The sequence below is a fragment of the Colias eurytheme genome, chromosome 2, assembly GCF_061535395.1.
Source record: "Colias eurytheme isolate Ceu_HAF_F1 chromosome 2, ilColEury1 Martin Lab GWU primary, whole genome shotgun sequence".
Taxonomy (NCBI): Eukaryota; Metazoa; Arthropoda; class Insecta; order Lepidoptera; family Pieridae; genus Colias; species Colias eurytheme.
The window spans coordinates 7574220-7590044 of record NC_142981.1 but is presented as its reverse complement, the minus strand read 5'-3'; the positions used below and the strand labels follow the sequence as shown (position 1 = coordinate 7590044).

Here is a 15825-nt window from a genome sequence, read left to right as displayed (position 1 = left end):
GGAACGCAGAACGCAGAACGCGGAACGCAGAACGCTCTCTGTCTGCGCGTACCCTAAGGCATAGCAATCAATCAAACGAGTGTTAATGTAGGTAGATATGTCACAATATAGTGGTACTGTGATGGTACAATCTCATACAAGCATACTGAAACAAACACAATAATGTAACCACCCATTAAAAGTGAATTAATTTACATGAAATATTTTTTATTCTCCATCCCCTATTTGTTTAAAGGGTAGATTAGTAGGGAATTCATGATAAAATTAAAATTAAACTAAACCATTTATTTTTATTTATTTAATAAATTCTGTTTTTGTTATCCTTTCATAATCTTATTAATGGAGGTTTAGAATATTTTCGCGGACGAATTCTACCAATACCCGTGGCCCCGTCATTGAAGAGGCTAGTAGACATAGTGGGGTTTTGGTCAGTAGGAACCCGACATAAACCTCAAACACTGCTAGATTTCGCCACTTAAAAAAAAGGTGGAGAATATTAATGCAAGGGTTTCCAAATAATATATTTGGAGGGGAAGTTACTAGTTACTACCGGTATATATATAAATAATGATATAAGTCCTGTCCAATAAAAAATAATAATGTCGATCAGTTGTTGACTGTGGAACTATCGTATTGTGCGATGCGCTACGAATTGAGAAACATCCGTCGTTTTTGGTATCGTTGGTTCAAAAAAATGAAAAGTAAGTACCTACCTATGTTGTAATTAATTAATTAATAAAGTAAAATTTACCAACACCATTTTTTTAATTATAACTTCTTAAAACAATGTATGGTATTTCCTTTGTAGATATAGGAAATGGCAAGTACTTAATGTTGTTGTTTTTTTAATGAGCGTGAAATTAACTACAGAGATTTTTAGTTGATAACAATCACAGATACAATCTTGACCGTTACTTTTTTCAATCTACCTCTTACGTGCAATTAAAGTGTGAATTTTTTTACCATATTGATAATTATTTGAAGCTAATGCCTAATATCTTTTTATATAGTAAAAAGTAAAAATTTAAATAACTACGTCATATTTCAAAATGTATTTACGTGTCTACTTCAATACCTTTACCATTTTTCTTTGTGAACTTTTATTCCAAGGAAGAAAATACATTTGTTTATAAATACCATTAAAATATTATATATTTAAACAAATATTTTATTATAAGTAAGAACTTAAAATTAATTTAAGTATAAAATTATCCCGCGATATGAGAGTACCTAGTGTAGTTAAACACATTAAAGAATCTTCCATTCTCCACTGAATTTCAACGGACACAACTGATTTAACTGTCATGAAACTACTTAGGTAATCTGGTTAACGATAACATGGAATTTCGGAAATTTTCCACATCTAAACTGAAAATGGGTGAAAACATATCTTATACCTCTATGGGGCGTTTTGGGAATATCATAAAAAGCTATGAAAAACCAGTAAAAAAGTTTTATAACCCACCGCAACGGCGCGGCGCGTCGGTAGTGTCACTGACGGTCGCGATTGCGAAATTAAATATTTTAGTTGTCTTTACATAGTACCTACTATTAAACTTAAAATAGTAATCGACAGATTAGAAGAATTTTGCACTTTCAAATGCCTTGATAATAGTGCTACTGAAAAAAAAACATAGCTCATGGATTCTGCAACAAAAACTGCATTTATGTAATTTTTATCCATATATGCTTTATCGCTTACAGACCGCACATAGCACTGAAGCCTGAAAATAATGTTAAAGTTTAAAATTCAAATTAATAGGATACCAGATAATTTTCAATTCAAAATCGAGCACGTTTCCTTGGAGAAAATACGAAAGTTAAAATATACATATGTACTAAGTTGTTTACCTTAACGCTGTTGAATATATTTTATTATTTTTTACAAAATATACGAAGTACCGCAGATAATATTATAATACCATATTAGTTTGTACGTTATATTTGGTATTTGTCATGGATTAGGTACCATCCGAGCGTTTTGATCTCGTCCGATTGGAAATATTTATTTATTTATAATAATATAACATTATAAAATCATGCAGGAAAAGATTTTAAATGATTACTCTAAGTACTTAAGTATCCTGAAATTCAGAAATAGATTTTGCAGTTCATATAATATGTATAGGCATGTTTATTTGTAGTAGATATTTTCCCTAGTTCTACGTTCAGATGTGTGAAATTTATCGTTTTTGGCAAACAGGGAACTTGACGCGAGTGATATATATATATCACTCGCGTCAAGTTCCCTATAGGGTTGAGAAATTAAACGCTTCTTATCGCAATTTTAATAATAAAATAAAAACCGGCCAAGTGCGACTCGGACTCGCGCACCGAGGGCTCCAAATAAACAATTACAACATGATAAACAATTTTACCATATTGTAGCTTAAAATTTATGCTTTTAGCTATATTTCCTTTATCTATGCTATATACCTAAGACGTTGTTTTTTTACCAAATTTCAAGACTGTGTTCACGGGAAGTACCCTGTAGGTTTTGATTCCCTTGCGAATGTCGAGATAAGCGAAATTTACAGCATAAACGGATGTATCTTTTGATTGCGTTGGTTTATAAGTTTAATTTTTTCACAGCTTCAAGGGAAGGTAGGCCATAGTAGAGTATTCAATATAATTTTCAGACAAACAAGAGGACAACAAAGTGATGATTAATATTTGTAAGCAAAGTGTTACAAAAGCCTACTCCAAGATAAAAAGGTACCTAACAACCTTATTTATTTTCAAAATTAAAGTCGATCATTACACATATTTTGTTAACGCATCTTTATTGATTAATTACAAGTATTAATTGATATTTTGACGAAACTCGTTAAGAACCTTTATTGCGTGAGGTGGAGAATGGCACAACCGATAGTACTCTAGATGGCAGCTTTTTTATAAAGCTCAAATCTTCGAATTGTCTTCGAACATAGCTCAGGGGAATGACCTTAACAAACCCAGGTGTCCTGTACTTCACAAACAGTTTGCATTCCATGATGACGTGGCTTACCGTTTTCTTGTTTTCTAAGTTTGGTAAAATAAATACTATTCTGCTGTATCACCAACACAAAATGAGTGTACATTCTGATGCTCGAGTTTAGAGTAGGAAAAGGGACGACGATACTTTTTCTGATCCAACGTCTACTTTTTATTTATAAAAAAATATAGCAATAAATAATTATTGTATATACAACACATAATATTGTCCTTTTATTTATTTAGCAAAATAAACGCTTTTCGCTTTATGTAATTATAGTCTGCCTATCAATCTTCATCAGTCTTAACAACATCGACCCATCATCATTTTTCCTTACAAGCTAAAATCCAACTTATTAACTATAGTTCCTATACAATTTTCACATGCGGCCAGTTCTATTTATTATTAAAACTCTATTAATTAGAAAACTGTTTAGTATCTTTTTAACAATTATCCTCTCATTAAAATTAATGGCATATCATTAAGTAACGATGGGATTACTGGTGTTAGAGGTTAATCTAAAAAAAATCATTTGTATCACTAAACCACGTTATAAGTATCACTTAACTAATAATTCCTTGAATATTGTAGGGCAACAATTATGTACAATTAAAAAAATTTGTTAAAATCGTACAAAGATTTTGTATTCAAAAGTTAAAGAATGGAAATTATTAAAAGAAAATCTCATGAAAATCTCCAATGCGCAATGGTATTCAATTCTGATTATAAAGAGGCATTCCGGTATGTAACCGTTAACTATCCATTTTTGACCCCTGGTTAACTGGACTTAATTTGTTGCAAATGACCTCTAGTATAACCCCTTTGAAGGATCACGTCGAATTTCCAGTCAACCTGTATACTGTATAATCGTCTTTACCTTTTATATTTCCCAAAATTTTAGGATCATACAAAATATGAAGAGGTCTTAAAGAAACGATCTGTTTCGGTATTTGTTTTTGTTATGTAATATTTTACTTAATGAACGCATCACGACCTTGATCTTATAAGTCGTGCTAATCTTAACTGTACTTAATAACCCTTTCCATGTAATTAAGTGCAGATTACATATTATATGCCACTCCACCTCGGTTATTAAAAAGCTTTAGTAAAAGTGTAATGGCTTTTACTTCCATGCTTTATAGATGTATGTCTTAAAGTAGGTTCCTAATACATGTTACGAAATTGAATGAAGATCATAAAAATGAATTACGTGCTTTTGCGCCATTTCGTAGCCAATATTTGCTGATGAAACTAGTGTATATTTATTGATGCCCCAATAAATCAAAATTTGTATTTATTTTATTTAAATTCTTGATTCTACCGTCACACAATGGTTACAAAAGGCGTTTTTACACGCTTTATATTAGCTTCACCTGTATGTTTGTATGTTTGTAACCGACTTCTTTGGGCGCGATTTTGACCCACTTTAAACGGCCAGATTTCGATCAAACTTTGTAGATTTATTGAGGACCGATGACAATACATTAATTTGATAAAATGAATAATAGTTAAAAAAAAATAAAAAACACGCTTTTTATAGAAAACCGAACTAAAAGCGTGTTTTTTAGTTTTTTTAAACTATTAAGTATTATTTAACTATTTTGATTTCAATAATAAGGGTGAATTAATCTCACAATCCAACTTCTAATCTTGCAGTCCCCGTTATTATACGTATAGTTCGGTTCAAAAGCGAAATTGTAGGTACGCGTTATGGTATTTTAAAAATATTTGTCCGCATAACAAGATCTTTCGTGGGGTTCGAGACCTTGTTTCCATTTGAAATATATTGTAAATATAATAAAAATTGTCTGAATGCTTATTTCGACGATATTCTTCATTTTCTGGAGAAAGAAAAGAAGAAATAGAAATAGACTAAAGGAAACCTACAAAAAGATCGATGAGGAAAAGGAAATAATAGATAATTTCGATGCTTTGTTACAATTAAATTTAAGCTAGGCTTATATTTTATTGAATGAATTCATGTCCATTAGCTTAAACATTTTTACATGAGATTTTTGATCTTTTACATCATTTTGAAGCTTTAAGGGCGCGTTCCCACTATGTCGTAACGACTAATTTATCGTTCGACGACTGTAGTCTCTACCTGTTCCCATTATAACGATTGTTTATCGTCAACATTTTTTATCGTTTAGCGACTGTCGTATCTAGCTGTTCCCATTGGATCGCTCAGATCGCTCGCATCATCAGCAAGCTACAAATCTAGTCGCCTCTGCGTTCGCTTGGGTTGGGAAAAGCAAACCGAGTACAGACTACAGACGCGAGGAGCGCGCGGGTGCGAGAGGGAAGGGAAAACACGTGTTCGTCTACATAGAGTTGCCGTCCACGATTTTTTTATCGTTTTACGACTGTCGTGCTAGCCGTTCCCACTGTCACGACAAAGTGTCGTCACTGCAAAAACTGTCGTAGACGACAGTAAATTGTGTCGTTCTAAATGTGAACACCTCCATTTAAACATATAAGCCACGACACTTAAAACTACACGATTATTTGTCGTCACGACCCGGTGGGAACGCGCCCTAAGATGTGATATTATTATATTAATGATGGTTTAAAGCATACAATTTTTTTCATTGCAATTTTGTCTGTGCATGCCTGCAGATTAGCTGCATGCAAAGATAAGAACGCGTAATAGGTAGTATGAACAGCGTGCCATCCTGGAGATGCAGGTGATTCACAGCTGATGAGTGCAGGGTGTTGGCAGAAGTGTAAATGCTGTGGGCGAGAGGGGCGGGCGGGGCGCAGATTGAGGCCACTATTTAACGGCCCGGCGGCCGCGCAGCGACCTGTTGTGATCCCGTCATGGCGCGCTACGCCCGTGTCGCTACTTTGGCCGCGTGTCTCTTGTTCGTCTGCGGTGAGTCCTAACCTTTATATTACGCATCCAGATCCCGTCTATTTCGCGACGTCACAGGTGGCGCTACGTCATAACCCCACAGCTGAAAGTAAATAGTGATTACGTCAACATCCAGTGCGGCACTTGAGTGAACAGTGAAGTTCTAAGTTCTAACGTCGCGAGATAGACAGTGCCTTTATCAAGTTTTAATAAATTGCACTTAAACGCAATCTCCTTGCATCGAATAAGTTAAGAATGTAATCAACGCGCTGCAAGCCATTCAAGGACAACCTCAAGCGATACCATACTGACAACTATCAAACCTTATTATACATGAGTGCCGGTATAAGTTGAACTTTTAAAATGGATTTGATACCATACAAGAAGGCAATCATAATTAGTGTTATAATAATATGCAAATACATGTAATAATCGTTATTCAACACTCGGCACACTCTAATGTAATAAGGTCATGATAGGCTGTCATATAATACGATTTATAACTTTTATTCAAATGAGGGTAGTAGAGCATAAAAAAGGCGGTAGCGTCGATTGCATACTTATATAATTCTTTAAGATACTATTAAGGTTTTATTACTAAAAAACAAATGTTTGGCATTCGTTTTAGCTGCGTATTGTAGGTACGAGAACTTTCACATTCGATGTATTGCGTTGCGGTTGCGCCGCTGACGTCACATTGTATAGTTCGTAGCTTGAAGGAGTAGGTATTGCATTGCCGTAGTAATCTTGCGCAGCACATAATATATCATGAATACCGTTCATCTCACAATATGATATTGATTTGGTGAAAACACGAAATAATGTTCTTTCGTTTCGTTGTCAATTTACCATAACCGGTATTTATTTACCATGTTTATAAACATGAAATCATCATCCATCATCTTCATAGCAATGTTTACTCAAAGCATATATTATAATATGTACTTCTACGTTTTTACATTTTTTTATGTCCGAATGAGTCCAATGAGTACTTAGAAGTTAGTATAATTTTATTTAAATAAAACACTTAAAATCGCAAAAGACCAAGGGGTCAAGGTTATCACCGTCACTAAACAGTATTAAAAGATTTAAAACGTGCCTTGCATCAATATAATATCGTATAATGACAAACTTGAATCGTATATTTTAAAAGTCGGTATAGGTATATTAACAGCGTTTTTATTAATATTTAGTAGCACTGACACTTGACAGTACTAAAATTAAGCTTACATGTCTGAATAACTCTTTTCTGAACTTCAAAAGCCATATAAGCATAAACATACAGAGCCATGTATTTTGAGTTTATGAAAACTAAAAAAAAACATTAATTTGGTTTCGAAAACAACATCAATACCTTTTATAATCTATTTATATCAGGCACAAAATAATGTTCACATACATACTTAATTTTTAAATTACATTCTGAATACTAAATCATAAATATAGGCTGAGATGTTCAACGCATGAAATATTAACTGAACCTTTATCCCTGGCTAAGTCAAAGGTTATTACATGTACTTAAGGATGTATAGATTAAGTAAATGTTAGTGTATTTGCGTGTCATATTAATATGAAACTGATAACCTCATTGTGGTATTTATCGTGAGAAGGTGTCGATTGCGCTCACGTCAGGTAGCCAACTTGCTATCATGTAATCGGTCATCGATACTTGCAGGCATGAACCTCTAGCATTAGTTATGTATTGTTATTGTATTATGGCCATTATCTTAATTTACTATATGATACAATATCATAATATTATGTAGAAATTATTACTAGCAAATTTATGTAAACTTTTGTCGTAGATATAAAAGCTTATTTCATTAAAGGCTAATTATAATATTAAACATATTAATAAAATACATATCAAATTAATGTAAATTTAACTCATATCAATTTTTTATTCAGAAACATGTTCAAACTTCTGCTACTTTATACCTATTAACCTAATAAATATAATTTAGCAATTAATTATTTAACAAAATTGATATATGTATATATTATTGTAAATGTCAACGTAGCCTGACCCCAAAATCCTGTATCATTAAACTATACTGCCAAATGTTGTATCTGGTAATCGATGTCTAATTAAGTTTCTGAAGAATTATGAAAAATTAGTTAATTTCTAATTAGGTACATTTAATAGAGTGATATAGTTGCAGCTATCGATACCAACATTTTTAATTATAAATATTATATTTATGTATAGATAAAAAATACATACATATATCTAAATTAACAAATTACTTTAATGTTTTACTGAGTCAATAATCAGGTCGGTAGTCGGTATACCTATTCAAGACAATGGTGAAAGCCCCAACAAAAAGTGTAACTGCACTTTTGCAATAAGTCTTGTTTTCTACTGACAGATTTAACAATAGTTTTTATTATTACGTTCGCTATAACTATTCGACTAAACTTTCAATAAATTTAACTATCCATCTATTTACTGTGTCAAACGTCGTTTAATTGTTTTTATAAATTGAAAGTAAATAAAAAAATGGTTTAATTAAATCGGATGAGATGCTAGGTGGTATACAATATTGAAGTTGTATTTACACATATCTGTGAAAATTGTATCATAAATATTTAATCGTTTTACAATCCTCAAAATGCATGTTATTTAATTGAAAGTCTATTTATAACTGTTAATGAAATGTTAAGGAATTTGGTGTTTGAACTTTCTTAGAACAATCGGGCTTTCGCATAAATAACAAATTCCCGTTATCAATATAGCAATAGCGTTTATACAAGGCAAGCATCGGTGGTACATATTGATGAGATTGATCGGTATGCAGGCGGCGCGCGGCCGACCCTCGCGCATTTCTATATGTTCAACTACCTCGCCACTCACCAGCCTAGACAATTATTATTTATTTACTTATACATTATTTGTCCAACGATATTCATCGTGATTTATTTACCAGAGGTCAATGATCATTCGAGTTCTCTGGTTATGTTGTATTTCCTATATTCATATTCAATCAATATTTTCAGTACTGTACTTCATTATCGTTATAAAAATTGAAATACATATATGCGAATATTATTGATAATTATTTCTGTAATTTTTAGTGGAAAAAAAAACTTTAGTGGTAAGAGTCGTTAATATTCCTCTGCATATAAAAGACATCAACTCGCTCGCGCTGCGTTGACTTAAACTAATGATGATTAATACCTAATAGATAACGACCTATGAAAGTTACGTACTTTGTACATAATAATATAAATGAATACATTTAGGGTTAAATGTGTCGTGAGATCAAGTCCATGTAACATATTGCCACCCAAACACGTGGTAGATCCGGGTCAAAGAGGACAAGTTTCTTATTTATCGTTCCGGTGACAACTATTTTTTATTGCGGCATGTTTTATTCATCGCGATGCCTAAACTGACTAATTAACCTTCCAAAGTATTCTATGTAATGCGTTATGTTGATAAAAGATCAAAATCATACACTTCTATCTGATAAACAACTTAATTATTTTATAAGGACAAGTTATGTATTCAATTTCGAGACCTAAATAACCAATGTTATGAAATTCCTAAGAACTCGTTTTCTCTGTTTTAGGTATTGTATTAATGTAGTTGTTAATTTGAATTCGCTAAGAGATATACATTAATATTAATAACATTAAACAAGTCTTATTAATAACATATTATGGAGGATTATATTGCATGCGGAAATACTATGTGTACTTAACATTGTAAAACGGTCCACATTACGGACACAACAAAAATATTTCCTGCTTTTCTTTCTTTTATTACAGTCACTATACCTTCAATAAACAGGAAATTAAATTTAAAACCTAGTCATATGCTTCAGAATGTACTGAATTTTAATGTACTTCTTCTCTGCTACGTGAATATAAGAACACTTAAAAAGGTTAATTATTTAATAATAATTAGAAATCGTATGTATGAGCAATGTTTTGCAATAGGATTTCCGAAAGTCGGGCAGTAACAATATATCGATAAGAGGACAATGATATAAGATTGCGCGTGAGGCGGTGTGGCGGTGTGGCCCCGCAGGCCGCGGGCCCGCGCTCCGGCCGCGGCCAACAAGGCTGCCTCTCACAACTCGACCATTAGATTAGATAATATCGCGATGCCTTCGTTTCCTTATGTTACGTTGTTTGCGTTCACGCATAAATTTCGCATCAATTTCTGATAACTATTTCATAAGTGTGTCGCACTCTTAATAAATGTTACTGACAAACGTCTCATCGTGACTCTATCAATATCGATATCGATAAAACTAGAGATATTAGGTATTTTTTGAAACCCATAATAAAAACAATTTTTAAATTATAAATTATAATATATTGCTATCATTATTTTTATTTCTTGATCTTAACCAATTCGTAACACTTTTAGCAAATAAACCGATTTATATTAAGATTTCCTGAATTCATTATTATAATAATCGGCGGTCAAGGAAATCCACTATTCCGTGACCTTTCCGAATTATAATAATTTCGACAACCTCTACAAAGCATCAAATACCATGCATAATTTGATATAGACAGAACTTAGAAAGAGTCGTCCTTGTCGCTTGCTTAAGCGCTGACATTTCAAACAGTCAAATGTCACGTGCGCTCACCCCACCTTTGACATTTACATATCCAAGTGACATTTTACATCTAATGATAAAAAACCCGTAACCCAAGAACAACAATTTGTCGACATGAGGAGATATAGGTTTCCGTAGTAACTAGTAGTAGTATTTCGTGTTACAATGTTTTCATAATTGATTTCTTTCTATAGAGGGTGTCTATGGACACCGTTGGCGGCGACAAGCGGATGACGGAGCCAAGAAAGAGGAAAGCCTGGAGCAAGAACTATGCAAGGACAAGGACGCTGGCGAATGGTTCCGCCTGGTCACCGGCGAGGGCGACAACTGTCGCGACGTCATCCAGTGCACTGCCTCGGTCAGTGCAATAGGCAATTACTACTACACACGCACCTTTCATGATTATATGAGCATATCGGAATCAATGTCAGATTTACTTTGTCCATAAACGTATTTGGTCTCGACGGAAGCTTTTTAATCTTAATAATTACACAATTAATGATATAAATTTATAAAGAATAGAAAAAATTCGATCACGAGGCGGGACTCGAACCCGCATCCTTTCGCGCCATTCCGGGGCGGATGCCTGACCAATTCACTCGTGACCCGCCAGAGCAATCGAATTTATTCTATTCTTTCAGTTTTATGTGTCTTAGGGACACACCGCGCGCGTTTTATCAATTAATGATATTAATATTTATATAATATATTACATACAATAACTCTCACTAAATATTGCAAATAAAACAAATATTCATACTTTATCACTTTAACAGGGTATACAAGCAATCCGTTGTCCAGCCGGTCTATTCTTCGACATCGAAAAGCAAACATGTGACTGGAAGGACGCTGTTAAGAACTGTAAACTAAAGAACAAAGAAAGAAAAGTCAAACCTCTGCTCTATACTGAGGAGCCACTTTGCCAAGACGGGTTCCTAGCCTGCGGAGACTCTAACTGTATTGAACGTGGTCTCTTCTGTAACGGAGAGAAAGATTGTGCCGATGGCTCTGATGAAAATTCATGCGGTAAGTTACAGCAAAAAACATTGTAAAATATATTTTTTCCATTTATAGAACAAAAATGTGACCATAACATGAATTAAAAATATTCTTGCCTGCAAGGCGCGACGAGCGACGACTCTGAAATGCCAATCACTTGGCCTAAAAAAACATCTCAATGCTATGTTGTAATATACTGTAAGCAAATAGTGTTTTGTCTTTTCAATATTTTATTTTTTATATAATTAAAAAATATATGTTATCTTAGATTTCTTAAAGTTTTGTTTTCAGTAGTTTCAATTATTCGTGTTTATTGTAGGTAATTGTAAATACCATACCATTATCTGATCGTCGTGTTATTCGAAATCAGTTTGAAGTGACTCTATGAATAACAATGAAGTTATCAGCATGAAATAAATTAAATTTGCTACGTGCAGCTTGAAATAGAATGTTGTTCAATAAAGTTCATATACAGTGTACACTACTAGATTTTTTATTTTGTTTTTCATAGCAAAGCAAAATTTTTCTCTTGGTTGCGAAAATCCAGTGAACTTTACAGTTAAGTAGGTATGCAACCAAGTAAACCGGTAATATTTTGCAATCAAATGAATTATAATTGAATGTGCCAACGTGTTACCTATATTGTATACAAACATATGCTTATTTTAGCACTGGAAATTTGGAAATTGTGCTTTATTCTATATCTATTTACATACTCTACGATATAAAGTGAAATCAAACTAACCGTCGGTTAAGTTGAGCCGAAAGAATTGATCGGGCGAAAGTACCCATACAGGTTTCAATACTTGTGTCAAGACATGTACTTCGAAGGAGTGGCTCGAGAATCATATAGGCAGATATTTTAACAATAAATTATTCAACCTATCGATTTGGTTTTAGCTTTACATTTATGATTGTATTTTGTTGTAGATAACGACAACGACCCCAACAGGGCGCCTCCATGTGACACGTCCCAGTGTGTGCTGCCAGACTGCTTCTGTTCTGAAGATGGAACAGTGATTCCTGGCGATTTGCCAGCCAGAGATGTCCCACAGATGATCACTATCACTTTTGATGATGCTATTAATAACAACAATATCGAACTGTACAAAGAAATATTTAACGGAAAACGCAAGAATCCAAATGGTTGCGATATCAAGGCTACATTCTTTGTCTCACACAAGTACACAAACTACTCGGGCGTGCAAGAAACCCACAGAAAGGGACACGAAATTGCAGTTCACTCAATTACGTAAGTTTCAATAATTCTTTATAATTTTTACTTTAAAACCTTGGGTATTTTAATATGTCAGAAGTTCTCATAAGTATTATTTTCTGCTCATTTTCATCATTAGTATTAGTTAAAATTTACGCAATTTAAAAAGTTCATAATACTAAAAGTACTAAGTTTTTATAATTTAGTTTAAAACCATTAAAATGTCTTAAGTCTCTGTTGCCTCCTCTGATATAAAAAAGTATTTCTAATGTCTCGACAATATGTATTAAATATGGTAAATTTCTACAGTCACAACGATGATGAACAATTCTGGAGCAACGCTACTGTAGACGACTGGGGCAGAGAAATGGCTGGCATGAGAGTCATCATCGAGAAGTTCGCCAATATCACAGATAACAGCGTGGTCGGCGTCCGTGCTCCATACCTCCGTGTCGGTGGAAACAACCAGTTCACTATGATGGAAGAGCAAGCCTTTTTGTATGACAGCACAATTACCGCTCCTCTCTCCAACCCACCCCTATGGCCTTACACGATGTACTTCCGTATGCCACATCGCTGCCACGGTAACCTTCAAAGTTGCCCAACGAGAAGTCATGCTGTCTGGGAAATGGTTATGAACGAACTCGACAGACGTGAAGATCCTTCAAATGACGAATACTTGCCTGGTTGCGCTATGGTTGACTCTTGCTCAAATATTTTGTCTGGAGATCAATTCTACAACTTCCTTAACCACAATTTCGATCGACACTACGATCAAAACAGGGCTCCTCTCGGTCTTTACTTCCACGCCGCTTGGTTGAGAAACAATCCTGAATACTTAGAAGCTTTCCTATACTGGATTGACGAAATTCTTTCAACGCATAACGATGTATACTTCGTAACCATGACACAAGTTATTCAATGGGTCCAAAATCCACGTACCATTTCTGAAGCTAAGAACTTCGAACCTTGGAGGGAAAAGTGCTCAGTCGAAGGACCTCCCGCCTGTTGGGTTCCACACTCTTGCAAACTTACATCTAAGGAGGTTCCCGGGGAAACGATAAACCTTCAAACTTGCTTGAGGTGTCCCGTCAATTACCCATGGTTGAACGACCCATCGGGTGATGGTCGTTACTGAAAGAGATCTCGCGCCATAGGAGGTGCAAATTAGTCGATATATTAAATTACAATTGACGAATTGCACGGACATCATATTTGAGGTCTTACGTTCGAAATGTCAATTTTGTTATCAGGGTCGAATTGAACTTTAGAAACTTTGAATATGTGTCCTTGTAATAAAAATGTACCGGGTCAAAATCCCGCTTGTAGTCTAAGTACCTACCTAAATGTATGTAATATAGATTCACATGAATATTTAATAGGTCTGTTTAATACTTTATGTGATTTTTCTACTTTAAGTCTGTTGGATAAAATTTAAAATACAAAATACTATAAAAATACACTGCATTTTATTTAAAAATCTAATCCATCCTATCAAGATAAGAAATATGCCCCAATTTATGCAACACGTTTGTTATGCACTATGTAACAAGCAGATAAAACAATACTCTCACGACTCGTGGGTATATTTTGCAAGAAATAAGAAGTGCTTAAGATGTGCTGAGAATGTTTGCACACGTAGGTAACTACTACTACACTTAATTAATTAAAGCACATTTTTACAAATCTACCCTTCTATTGACAATATAAATAATATTAAATTAACTACATAATTGAAAGAAAGTATATATAAAATAATAATAGAACTTTGCTTTAATATAGGGAACATCAGCAGAAAAGAGAAGGTTTAAAACACTAATATGAGCAATAATATTTATTACCCTAACATATTACAAGCACCTATTAACTTTAAATCGACAATATGGGCAACGATAAAGAGAATTAGCTATACCTATTATTATGAAATACTATTCGATCATTAAGTGGTAAACATTTCACGTTACATTAAAAAAATACATCACTACATAGTATAAAACAAAGTCGCTTTCCCTGTCCCTATGTCCCTATGTCCCTATGTCCCTTTGTACGCTTAAATCTTTGAAACTACGCAACGGATTTTGATGCGGTTTTTTTTAATAGATAGAGTGATTCAAGAGGAAGGTTTATATGTATAATAATATCCATTAAGTAGTGGAGAAGTACTGTTATTTTTGAGGTTTCTAATGTGATGTCGTAAAAAATTACATTTATTCCGCTTACATTGCAAACGCAGGCTGAACCCTACGAGTTTTATCAAAATAATGTACTAAGTATTATACACATTGAAAAGGTCTACAGAAAAGTCCGCGATGGTATATGTCTATCTCTTATGGATAACCCACAATAACTTTTTTTTGTCATTTACTTTTTACGACAAATAATGGCTAATTTTCGAAGCGATTTTAACCAATACAGCATTAATCCTTAAGCAATTAAATACCATGGATACATTGTTTATTTAACCCATTGACCACCGAGCGGCCCGATCGGGCCGCGACACAATAGATTTTCTATTGTGTCTGTGATTCAGGGACTGAGGGATTAATATAGATCTATATGGCCCTTTACACCGCATGATTTAAGTGAATATTTTCGAAGATATTACAGATTTAAAAATTGCGGGACGTAGCGTTTGCGGCCGCCCGGCTATGTATTTTATACCCGTGCGAATTGCGATGCCGGAGCGGGCCGCTATATTTTTATACCTATACAACGTTCACAATTTTTCTGTAGTGTATTTAGTATCAGCATTGCACCCGTGCGAAGCCGGGGCGGGTCGCTAGTAATAATATAATTTGAATTAATAATACTATTTGAACTATTTCTTTCATCGCATGATCAATGAAAACACATCCTGATTTTAATTAAAAACAACTATTTTAATGCTATCTAGTTATTCGACACAAACATTTGTAAGTTGTAACCGAATGACGAATGAAATTTCTAATAGGGCGACATATAACTATTTCGCTTTTTACTACATGACTGGCCTTCAAGAGTGAAAAAAATACTAGTAACACTTCCCGTAGTGCTATTTCTCTTTGAATTACGAACAATCATCGAAAGAAACACAGTTTCACGAATATAATTTTATGTATTAATGCCTGGGAATAAGTAGCACTCAAAATTACGTTATATTTTTTGTTCTTAAAGTAGGTATTGTGCGACACTAGGCTAGTTAATTAAAAGATTTCATTACACTATGTCT

General features: G+C 33.8%; 1 protein-coding gene across 1 annotated transcript; it reads left to right on the top strand.

Annotated features, from left to right (window-relative positions):
* Positions 1-5688: 5688 nt before the first annotated feature.
* serp (chitin deacetylase-like protein serp) lies at positions 5689-14077 on the top strand. The gene is made up of 5 exons (XM_090114332.1): positions 5689-5849; positions 10597-10760; positions 11179-11428; positions 12332-12653; positions 12927-14077. The coding sequence occupies exons 1-5, from the start codon at positions 5795-5797 to the stop codon at positions 13753-13755; spliced, it is 1620 nt and encodes a 539-aa protein (XP_089970458.1). The 5' UTR covers positions 5689-5794; the 3' UTR covers positions 13756-14077.
* Positions 14078-15825: the final 1748 nt, after the last annotated feature.